This window comes from Oculina patagonica, chromosome 5 (genome assembly GCF_052425735.1).
Source record: "Oculina patagonica isolate OP01 chromosome 5, crgOcupat, whole genome shotgun sequence".
NCBI classification, from domain to species: Eukaryota; Metazoa; Cnidaria; class Anthozoa; order Scleractinia; family Oculinidae; genus Oculina; species Oculina patagonica.
In genome coordinates, this window is record NC_135762.1 from 8,508,053 (window position 1) to 8,525,758 (window position 17,706).

At 38.1% G+C, this 17,706-nt stretch overlaps 2 protein-coding genes across 2 annotated transcripts in view; both read left to right on the top strand.

Moving 5' to 3' along the window:
• The first annotated feature begins 2,783 nt into the window (after positions 1 to 2,783).
• On the top strand, positions 2,784 to 8,234 carry LOC144654968 (uncharacterized). The gene is made up of 6 exons (XM_078515196.1): positions 2,784 to 2,861; positions 3,109 to 3,417; positions 3,941 to 4,017; positions 4,354 to 4,451; positions 5,042 to 5,184; positions 6,684 to 8,234. The coding sequence occupies exons 1-6, from the start codon at positions 2,784 to 2,786 to the stop codon at positions 7,065 to 7,067; spliced, it is 1,089 nt and encodes a 362-aa protein (XP_078371322.1). The 3' UTR covers positions 7,068 to 8,234.
• A 5,014-nt stretch (positions 8,235 to 13,248) lies between these two features.
• Positions 13,249 to 17,706, top strand: part of LOC144655349 (sushi, von Willebrand factor type A, EGF and pentraxin domain-containing protein 1-like) — a 39,658-nt gene continuing 35,200 nt past the window's right edge. Inside the window, 5 exon segments of the mRNA XM_078515587.1 lie at positions 13,249 to 13,301; positions 13,303 to 14,012; positions 14,706 to 14,867; positions 16,442 to 16,603; positions 17,271 to 17,462. Coding sequence (XP_078371713.1) covers positions 13,249 to 13,301; positions 13,303 to 14,012; positions 14,706 to 14,867; positions 16,442 to 16,603; positions 17,271 to 17,462 — 1,279 coding nt within the window.

The window sequence follows — 17,706 nt, forward strand, 5'->3', positions numbered from 1 at the left end:
GCTCATGCCAAACGTTGTCAGACACTTCAACTTCAAACAAATATATTTTGTAACTCTAGCAGCTAGAATCGCTGGAACATTCTCAGTGCCACCTTGTTTTCTTGGCCTGAATCTCAGACATCACCATGACGTTCGAGCAAAGTGTCCTGTTCCTTCTCAACTTGCAAACTTGGAAAGTTCATTCGCGCCAAAGTTGGGAAGCTTGTTCCGAAGCTCGCAACGTAATTGGCTACTTCATGATGCAGTTCCCAATTTCCTAGCGAACTTCGCAACGCGGGACGGTAAAGTAATGTGAAATAGACTGTAAAGATATAAGTACAGTATTTCTAAATTTCTGTGATAACACCAACAGTTTGTTACCAGAACCTGACAAAATGAATTCAGTGTTCTCAAGAATCATGTACAGTATTGTGAAAAAGTAATGGACCCGAAAAGCGCGAATTTCGTTCTTTGTTCTCGCGAAATTTCGCGCGAAAAGTCGCGCAAAAAGTTCGCGTCACTTCGAGCGAAATTTCGCGAGAACAAAGGCCGATATTTCTTCGAATTTTCCTTGCCTCAACGATAATTCGCGATAATTCGCAATATTTCGCTACTCACTAGAAGAAAATTCGCGTGCAGCTCAACAGTAGTTTGGTCCCCTTCGATTAAAGTTCTCCGCGGGATTGATACGATCGCCTGCTCATGTTACTTGACACAAAATATATCTTGGTTACCGTTCTTTTAAATTCGATGTAGCGTGAACAACAACTGTTCCATATTAAGTCTAAATAACACCACAACAATCTTGAGTGATAAGAATAATTTATTACTTACCAAAAATTCCAAGTTCATAAAGGCAAACAGTGCGTTCGCAACAACATTCACGGAAAGATCGCGCTGACATCGAAAGCAAAATTCGCTTCAGATGTTACTAATTCTCGCATATTTTTCGACCCTTTTATCCAGATAAAAGACAAGCATTGCAAGGAACCTTTCCATAGGCTTTTTCTTCTTCACTTAAGCTTAAAAAGGTCTCAAAGTATACGATTTCCACACATCAACATCGCAAAAACATTCAGGAATCGTCTTGTCGAATCAACCTTGTGCCCAGGACACTCTGCCATTGTCATAGCAACCGTTTGGCCCCAGATCCTCCGAGTGTGTGCATGTGTTCGTTCGCTCGAAAGTTGATGCTGATCGGCAGAATATTGTTATAATTTCTGGACTTCTGTGCTTTCTTGGACACCAAGAAGAGAAAAGATGAGAAGAATTACTGTATGGCTAACCAATGTATAGATTTAACCGTCGAAAGGAAAGGACTTTACCTGCTAAACAACTGTAACTTGTTTAGTTGTTATGTGCCAGGCGCCATGTTCGATCGACATGCAGTTGTTCTGAGTTGTTTTACGCTATCAGGCTGCACGGAATCAGGCTATTTTTTGTTTATTGTCGGTTACAGGTAAATGGCTTAGTAGCTGTTTGAATTCCAATGCGTTTATTACATTTTTATGGTCTGGATAAACTTTCCTGTTTTCTTTCCTCCGTGTTCGAATTTTAAAAACAACACCTAACGCATTTTAGCCATGTCTCACAACAACACAACAGTTTCGAAAAGAAAACGATCAAGATGAAAGATCTAAATTTCGTTCACGGCAAGTTTTGCTTGAAACACTTATAACTGTCTCGAAATATCGCCACGAAAGTTCAGGATCAAGCGAATTATCGCGTGAAAGTGCCTGAAAATTCGCGAAAGTGCGCGATAATTCGCGACAAATTACCGCACACAGCGAATTATCCTTCGAAATTTCGCGTGGTTTTAAACAATAGACGTCACGAAAATACGACGAAACAGCGCGAATTGTCGCAGAAATATCGCTTCAAGCGAAATTTCCTCGAAAAGCCCCGAAAAGCGCGAATTTCGCCGAATTTCGGGTGCATTACTTTTTCACAATACTGTAAAGCACCTTTACCACCATGCATTAAAATTCCCAAGCAAAGTGCTTCCCATGATCCTTTTGTGGGTTCAACAACTGAATGGTTCCTGGGTCACCTGGTTCTGAAGTTAATCAAAATAAATTCGTTCTGGGATAATATGTATTTTTCTCCTGGGATAAACTTATCTCTTTGTTCAAAAAAATGGCAGCTAAATGTATCCTTCGTTCAAAAAGGTGTATAAACATTTTCACTGCTTCACTTAGACTTTAAAAAGCTAGGTTTTCGTACCGAGTCATGGGAGGTTAGAGAAGACGAGGGGTTGAAAAATCAGGATTCCAGAGTAATGACTAATGATAATTTAACTTTAAAACCTACTATTTCGTTAGACTTACCATTAAACTCGCGATGGCTGTGGTTCTCAGTGATCAAGTCATGCTCATCTGGACTTCGCAGTTCGGGATTATCGTCGAACGAACATGAGCTGAGATCGTAGCTTTCTTCATCACTGATGTCACTTTCACTGCGTGGTTCATTTGCTGCAGCAATTTCTTTTAGATGGTTAGACCGGGTGCCTCGGCTGACAAAATCGTTACAATGACTGCAAAAATACCTTTTCGAACTCATGATGAATCAACAAACAGACGCCACCGACAAACCAAACGACACAACAGGACACAGCAATCAGTATTTGCATTTGGACGCGTGACGTTCTTCATCCAATCAAAACGATTGCGAAGAAGTTGTGACAATGATTTGCATAATCGGCGGGATTTTTGGCGTCACTTCACGATCATTGCCGGCAAGCGTTGTGCTCTTTGACACTGAAAACGTGAAAGTTGAGTCTGAAAGTGTATTTTCGTTATTTGAAAATGCATCGTAGAAGATCGAACACCTCAGAAAGTGAATGTTCAGTGGATTCGCCACCAACCTCGGGTCGTCATCGAACGGTGAGTTTTTAAAGATCTGTCAACATGCTGTAATGATCGCTGTGACATTCTTTGTTCTTTCTTCTCTGAAGTCGATTCTCTGCGAAGGAATCATTTGTCTCCCTAGCAGCCGTTTGTAATATTTGGAAGGAGACTATGGATTTATCAGAAACGATAGATCAAAGAAGCATTTTGAATAAGGATAAAAATTTCCAGGTCTTATTGGAAAAGCGAAAGTAAACACACTGTAAATGTTTTGACGTTACAGGCAACAGTTCCCCGCGGACCAGTTCGCCCAGTAGTCTCAATAGAAAGAAATAACCGCGATAATCCCTCGACCCGTCGAGGTTTGTGCCTAGATGTTACGCCCGGTGCAGCATCAGAGTTGACTATTTCGCCGCGCTACAGCACACCGGAAAGCGTGACATCGCGTCCAAGCTGTGATCACGACATCCAGCTTAATCAATTGCTGCGTCACATCGCAACGCTAACGGAGAAGGTAGACCAGTTAAAAGACTCAGCAAGAACACAAAGACAAGTTACAACGGGGAATGTTAGCCTTCCACGAGATATAGTGGTAAGTTAATCTTTTTACAATGAAATCGAGGAAAGAAAAATTCCTGGAAGGCAATTTCAAGGCATTCACGAATTCAGTACTTCAAATAGTTACTTTTATGTCGTGTAGTTTGTTGCTATGGTAACCTACCACATACCGAAATTATATCCTAGGTGGCCAAGGAATTTTTCCTTTTGTCAAGTTCATTTACCACACACCTCAAGTCACTTTATTCCTTCCTATGGTCAGTTCATTCCACAAAATATATTTACGCCAAAATCTTTCGTGTGGATCTGCTTTTTTTAATATAATCCTTTAAAATCTCGGTGCAAACTTGGCAAGTATTTGGCGTAAGCTTCACTTGAAATGCACCTTAGCCTTAGGCTTTGTTTACACGGGACCGGTCCGGAACGGATCCGGTCCGATTTTCGGACCGGATAGGCCTTCTGTTTACACGGGACCGTTCCCAAAAATTAGCGTGTTGGAAATTCTTATTTTTTATTCATTTTTAATTATTTGTTTCATGTAATTATGCTTTATGTAGGCCTGTGTCCACAAAGTTGTGGCAAAGTTAAAGGAAAAAGACCCACCTATAGAGTGGACTTTGGAACCAGATAACAGGTAAGGTGGATGAAAACGCCAAGTCAATAAATGGCACATGAAAAACTTACGTAACTATAAATATATTTTTCAGTGAAAAAATGCTTAGTACTACAAGGGACAGTGTCTATCTTGTTGAAGTACTTAATTACCTCTGCCTCCATAATCTTGTTCAAGACTCAAGAAATTATGTCATGTACAGTGTTTTGGCATTTTAATGAAATGCACCTACCAGTTTCTTTGAACATCCATTTTCCCGAAACTTAAAGCAATGTGTTTCACTGAACAATGCATTATTATAAATTTCTCAAACATGGAACTGATCAGGCATTAGTAACTTCTGAGTTGTGGTTTCAGTTTTAAGGATGATGCAAACTGTGAAGTCAGCCAAGCCATTGAGAGAGGAGTCAGAGCAACTTCAGCATTTAAGGAAGCCGATCCAGTTATCTTAGAGCGTAAGTACACTGTAATAAGTTACCCCTCTGGAAATTCCAATTTAGCTTCATACATTGCTTTAAAGTTTTGGGTCTTTGTGCCCTCCTCCTCCTCCTCCCCGGAATTTCCATTCCCTTCTGTGGGGGGAGTATGGATATTTTCTGGAACCACACATTGACAAAATCACTCGACATTTCGCATGTGGGTTTGTTTACATATGTAAACCATTGTACTGTATCTATTTTTCCGGGTTTTTGCTTCATTTTCAAGAAATAACATATGCAAAACCTTAGTTTTTCAAGTTGGTGTTTTAGAAGTTGCATGTAAACAAAGAAGCTACTTAAGATGCCGACTAGAAAAACCTAGTTTTTTTGCATATGTTATTTCTCAGAAATGGAGCTGTCAAAGCTGGCGAAAATATATTCATTACATTATTTCACTTATGTAAACAAACCCGCATGTGAATTTTGGAATTGTTTTGGCAAGGTTCAATTTTTGCACCGAGCCCTTCATATATTTATTAAATTGTTAGTGTTGGTCTACAAATAGTCTGTTATTTTAATGTTAGTAGTTCAACAATATTTTTACAAATTTATTTATTGTACTATAGGTGCAATAAGGACATATTTTAAAACACTGAAAGCTAGAAGGAAACGAAAAACAACCCAGGTCAGGCTTGAAGGAGAACCACATTTAACAAACAAACAAGAGCAAAGTATCGTATCATCAAGGAGAAATCAAAGGTGCCACAATGTAAGTTATTATGCCATAAGATAATAAAAGTTCTTGTAATATAGCTGCTTTATATAGTAGATACATCTCATCCCCATATCTCTTACACTTCTCATAGCCGGTGAAGCCTTGGCACAAGAAACGAAGGGCTCTGAGCCTGTAGATTTTTGAATTAATTCAAAGTTTTTTGATTGGCAAAGAATTATTGAACGGAAGTAAAAAACTAGAAACTAGGAGTGGAAATCCTGTGTCCCCAGAGCCCTTCGTTTCTCATGCCAAGGCGCTGCCAACTAAAAGAAGCGAAAAGGGCTATTGCGATGTAGTAGATACAGTAAACATGTAAAAGTTGATACCACACAATACAGTCTGCATACAGCCTTGGCATGAGAAACGAAATGCTCTGAGGACATGAAATTTTTGAATTAATTCAATTTTTTTATTGGCTGTTTGAAGCAAAGAGTTATTCACCGGAAGTAAAAAATGAAATGACTCTCCATACATTCTTTTGAAACATCATGACTGCATTCATGTAGATCAGAAGTCTTAGAATCCGGAAATCCTGTGTCCCCAGACTCCGTAGAGCCCTTCATTTCTTGTGCCAAGGCACTGCCAACTAAAAGAAGCAAAAAGGACTATGGAGACGAGAATGTAGTAGATACAGTAAACAGTATTGGCCATTCCAAGGTTGGGCAGGAATTTGGGGCGAGTTTTTAATTTTAAGCAATCGATAATCTGACACCATCACATGAAAGAACTCGGTGAAATTGGTCATTTGAAAAAGTTTGACGCTTTTAGCATGAACAGAGATGAAGTTATGGGCCTTGAAACATGGTTAAAAGTCCATACAAACGTCTCTTATTTTGAAACCACAATAAACTCTTAATTTTTATGATTTTTGTGTTACTCTTTAAAATTGGCAAACACATTGATTTTCATCTCACTTTTTTCAAATAATGGGTCTTTGGCAGGATTTTACAGCTGTAACAAAACAGATAAAAGATTTTAAGAGTTTATATGGTTTTGGTGGACGCTGGCTCACAATTAGAGACGTTTGTATGGATTTTGAACCATGTTTCAAGGTCCATAACTTCGTTTCTGTTTATTCTGAAAGTATCAAACTTGGTCAATAGACCAATCTCACCGTGATCTTTCATGTGGTGGTGTCAGATTTTTGATTACTTAAAATTTGAAACTATCCCCAGTTCCCTGTGCAACCTCGGAACGGCCATGAAGTTGATACCACACAATACAGTCTGCATGCAATGTTCAAATTAGAGCCCTGACCATGACCAAATTTCTTTTTAATGAAAAACATGGCATGTGTACATACATAATTATGTTAGAATTTTTATCTTTCCTTTAAAAGATCACCTTGCAAAGGTGGGGATGGCTGCTCATACACCATCACACAAACTTGAGTGAAATTAATGTTTTCTATATTTTCACTCTTCCTGGTCGACTAGACCGCAAATTTAACATGCCTACCATCCTTACATTTGTTGTTTAATCTGTACTTGCAGAAACTCAAGACACGCAAAGAGGCACTTCGGCAGTGCTCTTATCCAGAGGAAAAGAAAAAGAGGATATTGGAAGTACTAACTGTAGAATATATGTCTAATGAGGAGAGCGTGTACGAGCCAGACAGTAACAGTGAAGAAGAAGACCAAAGAAGAGGGGCTAAACTAGAAAAGCTTATTATAAAACGTCACCAGTGGCGATCAGAGGAATTGACAAGGGAATTCCAAAGCCTTGACCGCAAAGCAAATAGAGCGAGGAGTGACAGAGGAAAGCGAATGATGGCAAAGAGGGAGGTGGGGGGATTTCTACCAGGAAGTGTTCACAACTTCCCAAAAGGGGCCCCGGCATGGGCCCTTCGGGACGATTTACATGTACGTCGCGATTAGCCATTTAATTGGTTACAGCCATCAATGACAGCCTTGCTGATGGTTTACACTTAGCTATTTATAATGCTGTTTAACTTGTTAGATTGTTGATCTTCAACTTTTTTTTTAACTTATGGTGACCATAATTTTTTAAAAAAGAGGTTCCCATTAACAAGTTGTGGAAAAATTGAACTTGTCGCAATGATATTTATGTCCTTCAGAAACAAAAATATCCATTTTCCATCTGAATTGAATTTGAAAATTAGATGATATTAATGTTAAGAGTACATTTAGAGGGTAATAGCTTTAAGGAAAAGCATTTTCTTATTGGTTATGTACATGTAACTGTACTGGCCTCTACTCAGCTATTTTGTATATATACCTAATACTTTTTTATCAAAAACAAAACAAGCTTTTATTTGTCATTAATATAAGCATCTGGATTTAATACCAGTAAAAAGGACACAAAAAACTATTTAGGTAAAATTGAACTTATTTAATATATACTTTTTTGGTACAAGTGTATTGTCACAGGACTCTTAGAGTTTTATTTAAAAGGATCATGCAGGAGCTCTTAAAAAATTCCAGCTCAATGTATGATAAGCAGTATAGTCTCACTAGTAGCTTAACTGAATTGTGATGCTGTAGATAAATATCTTAATATCTTTGGAAAAATATTTTGCCATAACTATCTTAATCTATACATTAGATGCAAGCTTGTGTCAGTTCAGTAAAAAATTGTTTGGTTTGTACAGAGGCATTCTAGGTTGATAATAAAAAAAGTTGGTTGCTGTACTTCTGTGTGCTTCATGTGTTTCAAACTTTATTGGGATAAGTTTGTCATTTACCAAAACACTCAAATAGCTCCTGGGAATAATTTTTCAAGCTCAGCTTGTGGTAATCATGGAACAAATCATCTTTTGGTGAAGCAAAGAGCATTAATTAAGAGAGAACACAAAATGGATTCTTGACAAAGACAACATTTGCTTCACATTTAATCTGACAAATGTGACCTTTGAACACCTTTGTCAATGCGATAAAGCGGGCAAATTTAATATTTGCTATACATTTACACCATATTTGTCCACATTTGTCACTCAAGCAAATGCACAATTATCCTATTTGTCTTAGGACAAATACCATATTTGTCTCTAAGACAAATACAGACAAATGTGACAAATGTCATATTTGAACCATGTTTGAACCATCTTTGTCCCAACACAAATCTAAAATTTCACCCAGTGTTCTTTAGTGGGGGAAGGCGAAAAACACGGGGGAAAGAAGGGGATAAACACAGTGTCCCCCGCGCGCTTTCGTTTCGTTTCTCTCCAGGCTCCGCGCGCTTACTTTTCACCTCTCCCCATTTCCCAGCCCGTACGAAACACGAAAGAGGCCTCTGCGGAGGAGAGAGGCTAACTAGTGTGACGTTTATCCTTTATAAGTTTTAAATGTCCTCTCATTTTACTTCCGGTAACTCCGGAATCCATTCCGCTTGCGCAATTACTCTCGTGAATCTGTTGCCATCTCACAGAATAAGTTTTTATCAGTTTATTTTGGTGCAGTACATTTATCTTATGTTGCGATGACCTTTTTCCCTATTAACAGCCCAGAGCTCAAATATTAATCTCTTACTGCTAGCTTGCGTGACGTGTATCCTTTATAAGTTTTAAATGTCCTCTCATTTTACTGCCGGTATCTCCGGAATCCACTTAGAAGTCTTACATCAAGTATTTCGTTTGCGTTATTACTCGCGTGAATCTGTTACCATCTCACGGAGTTGTACACTGGCTGTAAGTTTTTTTTATCAGTTTTTTTTGGTGAAGTACATTTATCTTGTGTTGCGAGTACCTTTTTTCCCTCAATTAATTGCCCAGAGCGCGTTCGAGCCTTGTCGCGAATTTTTTAACCCATTGCTTTAGAACATTCGTGGACAATAACAAGCCAGTTCCAGTCTAATTTGCATATGTATGTCTACGTGCTTGTTCCACTTGACCGCGCAATTAACTGTTTACGTCTTGCGTAGCGGAATTCGCTTCCCCACTAAACTAACTCCATTAGTGTAGTGTACAAACACTACACTAAAAATGAAAAAAACTTCATCTTGGCCGATGGTTTTTGGATGAAAGCATGTTGGTTGTTAAGGGTGAGGGGGAATAACAGCTTCACTTTTTGGAAATGGAATTAAAGATAGGGAAGAAATATAATTGTTTTCCTTGAACAAGGAACTTGACTGTACATAATAAAGTTGGGTGATACGAAAATCGTGCCAACTACAGCTTCAATACTTAGCTTTTGCTCAATTTTTTTAACGAAAGTCGATGCCGCATTCAGTTGCATTTTCCAGAGCCTTCGTTCTTGCGCAGTTACAGAAAAAGGTTCTGGGCCGCAAGAGCAAGAAATGTTTACCTTTCTGATCCTGCGCACGCTTAGTATATTAATGATTGGGCATTTGTTTGGTACCAATTCTGTAGCAGTAATTGATAAATGTTTGTAGCACTGACACGTTAAAGTATGAGAGCTGGAAAGTACTGGAAACTGTTGTGAGCCTTCTTAAAAGCAGTAGCAAACCCTTATAGTTACATGGAAATTGAATTTTCTTACCTACTCTTGTTACTTGTTCAAGTCCTTCAAATGAAGTGGTCTTTTTTCTCGACCCTGATAACAGCTTCTTTAGAGTTGTGTAGGCAATGTTCTCTACAGCTACGGCAAAAGTTTTCACCTAATTTGCCATCAGGTTTATTTTCGTGCTCGTGAAACTGGACTTGCATCCATGTGTGTGCTTCATCTGCAATCAGTGAGGACGATAACGAGTTGACTTATCTTTAGCTAGCCTGTTCCAGACGTTCGATTAGGGGGAACGGCGCGAAGAATAGCGAGTGACCGATGTAACTTGAAAATTCACGATAAAGGAAAATTGCGATGGGGAGAGAAACTCTCTATTCTCTGTAGCTTAGTCAGCGTTTGCGTAAAATTTGTGACGAAACACAGCATTAGACGTATTCATTCCCTCTCTGGGTTGGCCATTATAATTCAGCTGTGCTTATTAATAACAACGAAATTTTGTCTCAGTGACCTTTTCGGCATCTGAGTACATGGGTTCCTATCAACCAACGCAAAAGCAGCTGTGAAATTCTCAGAGACGTTTTAACTCGTGGCAAAGAGTTTGCGTAGAGATTAAAAAGCATATTGCGTGTTTAATGTAGGAATTATTGGTTGGAATTATTCGGTCAAGGCAATTATTCTTCTCTACAAACACTGTTTGTAGAGAATAATGTAATGTAAGAATACTCTCCACCTTGATACATTTTTAGTTCATGTTTTACACGGTAGCTCAAATAGATAAAACCTTTATGTCATTGCAAGGGCAGATTAAAGTAAAAGCGTTAAATTTAAATTTACCTTCTCCCAAGTTAATAAGCCTTAGCTAGACCAGTAGGGGGCGGAATCCGCCTCCACGGTCTTTAAACATTGACAACTGTTTTAACATTGAAGCTAACACCATTAAACGTTATGAATTTTTTTCAAACTAATCTGGGAACGATTTGATGCGAATGTTATTTTTCAAAGAACGTGAGGTTTCCGTGGAACCTGATTTTGACAATCATGTTCTTCTACATTTAATTTTTTTCTAAATTTTTCAGTTTTGTTTTTAATGCAAGGTTTTAATTAACATTGTGAGATCCTGCCTTTTTAAAGGTCGAACGTTTTTACTTTTGATTCAGCTTTGGTGATTGTCTATCGTAATAATACATTCAAGAAATGTCAAGAAATCGAGGATGGCTGATTTAAGATGGCGGATTCACGATGGCTCGAGGGTGGGTGGAAGTAATGAAATAATTCATGCGTCATGCACAAAGGCGTACTAGGCGGGAAAGGGGGAGGGGTGATGAGGACGGCAGCCTCCCCACCAGAATAGGAAATTTAAACCCTTTTTTGGGCAAAATTATTAGAATTTGGGCAACAGGCCGAGACAAAAAAAGCGGACAAATTTCAACATTTCGTCCAAAACGTATTACATCAACATACATAGTATTGGAAATATACCGAACTTTTGTGATGTAAAATTCGAAATTTCTCATTTCTCTGCTTCTGTTTCTTTTGGCAAATAACTATTCTCGTGTTTTGATTTTTCTCGCAAATTCGGCGTGAAAACTCAGTTTGATTAAGTTGCAATCATTTCAAAGTGAGTAGGAATTTGTCGTGGGCTGGAAGTTAGCCTTTTGCATAGCTCGAGCGTTTGCGCGCGAAGCAAGATCTTGATACAATTGAAAGTTGTTACAATACGATGAAGCTTATGCTTTTGACTTAAAAGTTGAGTTCTGAGCGCTACCTCAATATTTCAATGAAATGTTATAACCCATTTACCCCTTATTGTTTTACATGCTTTTGTATAAGTGGGGGAAAAGCAATGTAATTTGACTCCCCAAGAATACCGCTCGCTGAACTAGAATGGATCAATAACATATTTTACGAAAAATCAAAGTCTCTTCGAGATATCGACGTTTATGCATGAAGTATGAGTCGAAGGTTTATCCTGTGCATTGTTCTTCGAACTTATCATTACAGTTTCTTTGTAGTTTAGTTTAACAATTTCCTATCTTCGCGGAGGAAATGCAGCCATATAATTTTGTCAAAAATGGCTCGTCCGCGCCGGGTATTTATACACATATTCCTTAACATTACACAAATAAACAGTGCAAATTTCACCGAGATCTGACAATTCTATACTTTAAAATTGCAAGGACCTTTCGAGGCAGTCGATTACGGCAGCGAAATTAGCATTTTATGTGCCTCTTTATTTGGCTTGCAACTCGTGTAAGTTTTCTTTTCGGGCAATAAGGTCTTCGCCCACTCAGGATCGAAGGTGTCCGTACGCTTATGGTCATGGAATGTTTATTTATCATCTCATTTTGTGGATCTCGAAGAACAAAACTCCAGACATACAACTTCTCCTCAATTTTTCTCCTCGTAGCTTTCTCCTGTGCAAAAAGACCAAAAAAAGGCCCGTGGTCAATGGATCAATTAGTAGCATTCTCTCTTGTTAATAGCGAAAAGCACTCCTAACTCGTCTAAATTCTCTTTTTTTAACATAATCTCCGATCTAATTCACCTGGTAGTAAAAAAGACGTGACAAGAATAAAGAAAATCATGACCTAGAAGATGTTGTCTTAGTGATAGATATTCCACCAAATTCCTACAACTAATGTTAAAACAAATATTTGAAATCGACATAGGGAGTTAATGTTGGTTCTGAACTGCTTCCGAGATTGTAACTATGATAACAAACGTCTTTTTCTAAAGACATTACCTTCATCGTGCTTTGGGATAAATAACTGAAATTACAATGTCATGTAACCAAACTTCTTACTTGGCTGACTGAAAAGACTATATCTATAAACTTTAAGTAAAAAGCTGTTTTCACCTGAAATGCCTTTAGTAAACGCATTTTCGACCAAACTACTTAAAACGAAGTGTTACGTTTAGCCGAATGCAGCGATTGACGAAGTATTCACAGAACAGATGCTAACTAAATAAAACTTTAAGTCTGATCTTTGTTTTGTAAATAAATATATATATTTCTATACTCCGTGAACTGTAACATTATAATGTCTTTCATTAAAACATCTACTTTTTTAGTTTTTTCCAGATAATTTTCAGATAGATTTAAAAAGGTTTTGTGACCGTTAGCTCTATCTATGTAAATAAGGTGCCGTCCATTTAAGGTCCGAGGGGGCGGATTCCGCCCCCTCCTGGACTGGCTAGGGTTTATTACCTTTGGAGAAAATAAATAATAAATTTGACATCGTTACGAAAATATGTGTGGACTGATGTTGCTGCTTAACCGTTGTTCACTCTCAATTTCAGGAATCGCTTTATGCATAAACTAAAGCATGTCCAAATGCAAAATAAATTGATTTTGAGACTTTGTTATGGAGGGAAAACCGATTTTTGTGACCAAGTTTGCTAGGTCGTAAACGTGATTTGCGTCAACTTCTTTAAAAACAAAAGCCCCAGATGATAATACTTTTTAGTCTCTGAGCAAACGCTTTGTCACGAATTCGAACTTATCTGAGAATTTCACAGCTGCTCTTGCGTTGGTTGATTGGGTACCATGTACTCAGTTGCCAAAAAGATGACCGTGACAAAATTCCGTTTTTATTAATATGCACAGCTGAGTTTCCATGACCAACTCTGAAAGTGCATGAAAACGCTGAATGATGTGCTTGGTAACAGATCTAATGCAAAACTGCTTAACTGTGGGGAAAATGAAAGCTTTCCTTCCCGGGGCAATCCTTCTTCTCGTGAATTTTCAATTTGCCACTGCGCAAGATTGGCTGAAAGTCTCAAAAGATGAGCTCTTGATTCTTAGGAATCAAATTCATTCTTTTGAAAACTCCGTATCCGACATTGTGTTCTTGGTTGACACCTCTGGCAGCTTATCGACCAGCAACTTCAACGAAGAAAAAAAATTCGTCATGAACTTGCTAAACGTGATTAGCGTAGGCTTGCAGGCAACCCGCGTCGAGGTGATTCCATTTGGAGAAACAGCATCCAAATTCATAACACAAGTTTCTGCTCCCGCAGTTACCAAGAACAAGTGTACATTTAACGAAAAGTTCAAAACGATGTCCCACAGCATCAATGGTTGGTTGACGAACATGAGAGACGCTTTTCAACTGGGCTGGGAAGTGTGCCTCAATAATGGGCAGAAGAGGAAATCAACGACTCAGATTAAAACTGTCGTTATTCTTCTCACTGATGGCTACTGGAATTACCCTTGGAGTGATCCAAGCCCAGTCTCACGAGCACAGAACCTTATAGCGGGTAGTGTGGAGGTTTTTGCTATAGGTGTAGGGAACGTTGACTACAACAACCTTAGAAAGCTTGTTCAGAATCCAGACAAGCAAGCATTTCATTTGAGGGACTTTAATGAGTTTGCTGAACTTGCGACGTACATCAGAGGAGGTAAGTTAGTCAATTGCTGTGTATCTGATAACTGTTTTTTTTTCCCGACAAAAATGCCAACAGTGTCAAGCCAGTTAGTGTTACGCGCATGATTGTGGAGAGTGGATTCTTTGTAACTTTCAGAAACATGCGGAAAAAGAACAGAACCTCTTTTTTGTTTTACGATGTACTAATAGATGGAAAACCTTAGTTGTTTTTATTTTGAATGAGTGTTCAGACTTTCCCCTGTGTTTTATAAGTTTTTATGGCGCGGCAAGAAACATTTTCTTATGGAGGGACAGCATAAGGAGTGTTTTCTTTCTTGTTATGCCCTCTTTTGCTCGCGCTGCTCGCGCTTGTGCTTGTGCTTGTGCTTGCGATTATGCCCGGTAAAAAACAGGCCTCAATCTATCTGAAAGATAATGCATTTATTGTGGTTTAATATTTTCTTAGCTTTAATTTCTTTCAAACCAGTTTAATTTTTCTTCCCTTTTTGCTTCAGTTTATGATAATGAATATGAGACAATGAAAAATACAAAATCGTAAGTTTAAACCAAAACACATTAATTTACACGTGGATATGTGTCAGTTTGAACGAAGTATTTCTCAAGGGTAGTAAAATCACTTGGTCTGAAATGAGACAAGAAACGTACAGGAAGCTAAAGAGATCTCTAAGCAGCCATGTAAGGAAATCAATTTTTTCTTGTCCTTCAGATCCTTATGAAGCAGTATGGCAAACAGAAGCTGTGACTGCTGACAAATGTAACAACAACTGCGACCCGCTGGCCACTTGTTCCTGTGGTTTGATATATGGAGATTACAAATGCGCATGCCCGAAGGGATATGCGGGGTCTGGATATGTTGGTCAATGTACCCGTAAGTAGATATTTACTGTGTAAAGTAGCACATAATTGGAAAAAAAATCAAGAGTTGTTAGTTAGCCGTTCGATCGAAAATATGCGCGCAGTCAACATGTTGGTGTCTCTCCTGGTTAAACTAAATAACACAAATCTTCAATCAATATTCAATTTAATGATTTTGTAACTGCACAGTGTTTATTTTTATTTAACAACTGATCCATGGGGTAACAGTTATTCTTTTCCGCGAGAATCTCTAAGTTTTCATCCTCTTCGAATTAGTGTCGAAAAACACAAAGATTTTTGGTAAACGAAAGTCCCTGGTTTCCCAAGAGAAACAAGCGAAGCTGCAAAGATGTTATACAGCAAAACAGCTAAAACTGAAAACGAAAAGAATTTAGAAATATAAATTTTCTAACAATGCAACGCTTCAAATTTTGCGTACAAAAAACCTTGTTTGGCTGTGCTGCGTGTTTTTGTTGACGATTTTACATTGAACAAGGTTAGAATTTCTTGGCAGGATTCAGTTCGCAAAACCAGCGGCACTCACTTGGAAAGAACACAAATTTGGCGCGCGGGCTAAATCCTTTCACTTTCAGTCACGCTTTGTTCACGAGTGACAGCGAAAAAAAAAACTGACGGTTAATACTTTACTTTTACCCTCATACTTGACGTCACCCATTTTAAAAAGTTTCCAGCACATAGAGGGCGCTTTCCATTCGACCAAAAATTCTGTTTGAGTTTCCGGAAAATTCCAGTGGCAAATGGAACAGCTTTTTTACTGCCCGGAAGGCAAAACAAATTTTTTTTCTTTTGCTTTTTTTTTTTTTTCCGTTGTTAATTCCTGGCCGGTTTCTATTTTTTTTAAAAAAAAAACCCGCACCAAAAAACCATTCCCGGCCCATGCCCCCCAAAAACCCAAAAAAAAAAAATCCCCCCCCCCAAATTTTCCCCCCCCTTTTTTTTTTTTTTTTTTCCCCCCAAAAAAAAAAATTTTTTTTTTTTTTTTTTTTTTTTTATTCATTTTTTTTTTTTTTTTTTTTTTAAACCCCCTTTTTTTTTTTTTTTTTTTTTTTTTTTCTTCTTTTTTTTAATTTCCGGAAATTTGGCGGGAAACAGTTTCATTGTTAGATGTTATGTGACTATGAACTAGCCAACAAATGCGCACGTTTTCGTGGAGAAAACAAGAGCTATCAGTTAAATGTTTTATTTGGTTGTTTTCTTGACATTTTTATTAGCTTTAGTAAACATTATAAAACCAACAAGGTAATGTTCGACACCTTTAGCGCGTATCAAGCCATGAGCGAAATGTATTTTTGCCATGGCATTGTAACACCCAAATAGTTTCGATTTTCTTACAAGTTGATACCCTCCTAAAAACATAAAAAAAAAACAACAAAGATAGTGTTTTCAGAATTTGCATGTCACTTTTCTTTCTCAGTTTCCCAAAAAAATACTTTTGCCATTTTTTCCTCACACTATTTTTTTGGGTTTTCTGAGACTATGTCTTCCTACAACTTTTTCAATTTTATTCTCGCTCGAAGAAGCGAATCTGATAGTAGTGATAATCATTGTTTGCTTTTGGTCTCTCAGAATGTCCTCCTTCAACCTTCAAGGATTTTCTTGGCTATGCAGCCGAGTGTACAGCTTGCCCTGCTAACTCTGGCCATGTTAACACAGGCAGCTCAAATATACTGGACTGCAAATGTCTCACAGGATACGCTGGCTCACCACAGACCGGAGCAGCCTGCACAAGTAAGTGATATATCTGTTTAACGGCTGCTGATTAACAAAATTCAAACTAAGCATCCCGTACTGGAATTCTCAAATAATTTTAACATTTTCGCCTGCGTATTTTGAATAGGAAGATTTAAGGAGTGGCCTCTTATATGTAAGCTTCATGTAATAATTATACAGTATTAATTGGTGGTTTTCATCAATGCTTGCATAAACAACGTCCGAAAACGAACAGTTGATAGAGCAGGAGAAGAGAAACTTTTTGTCCACGCTATAGCTTTATCGGTAGCGTTTATTGTTAGCCAGTTTTTACGAAAATAAGTTTAAGAAAATAACATCATTTAAGCATTATTATGTGGGCTACCAATACGGCGACCACATCATAAGTAGTATTTCAGTTGGACATCAATTTTAATTATCATCACGCCTTGAGAAAAAAATACAAATAAACCGAGATATCCATATCGGTTATTTTAATGACATCTTTAAAGAATATTGCAAATTTTTTAAATGTATTGTACGTTTAGCAAAACAAAACACTGAAGCGACATTAAAGTTTGCTTATGTTATCCAGGATAAAAAAAAAAACGGCTTTGTGATGCTTTAATAATGAATGTGCGAGAACTTTTTTAATCGTTGTATAATGCCAAGAAGGAAAAATATATGTTTCCATTTCCATAAACAGTCCGTCACTGTGAGACGCTGTTACCTCCTGCCAATGGAATAATACGAGGAAACTGTTATAACACGTACGGATCCTCGTGCGAATTTGAATGCTCGGAGGGGTACGAAATATCAACCGGAAGTGCCACTAGGCAATGTACTGTCAGCAATGATAACATCATGGTTTGGAGTGGAACCGTTGTGACGTGTTCAGGTATGGAAAAAAGCTCTTTAAAATGCTAGGCTATAACTTCAGCAAAGATGGCAATACCACGAGTAGAACAGAAGCACTAGTGTTCTACAGGACTAAAGCTTTAAAGGCCTGGCCAAACGGAGAACGCAATTTGATGCAAGTTTTCAACTAGACTGTCCACGGCCCTCTATTTTTTTGTGTTTTTTTCGATCGATGAGCGCGCGGTTGAGAGGCTGTGGACAGTCTAGTTTTCGACGCGCGTCCA

What these genes read in the sequence shown, in the direction of transcription:
- LOC144654968 (XM_078515196.1), top strand. Translation starts at nt 2,784, where the DNA reads ATGCATCGTAGAAGATCGAACACCTCAGAAAGTGAATGTTCAGTGGAT. An exon ending in GCCTTCCACGAGATATAGTG is followed by an intron (nt 3,418 to 3,940) that starts GTAAGTTAATCT and finishes TGCTTTATGTAG; the next exon opens with GCCTGTGTCCACAAAGTTGT. An exon ending in GAAATCAAAGGTGCCACAAT is followed by an intron (nt 5,185 to 6,683) that starts GTAAGTTATTAT and finishes CTGTACTTGCAG; the next exon opens with AAACTCAAGACACGCAAAGA.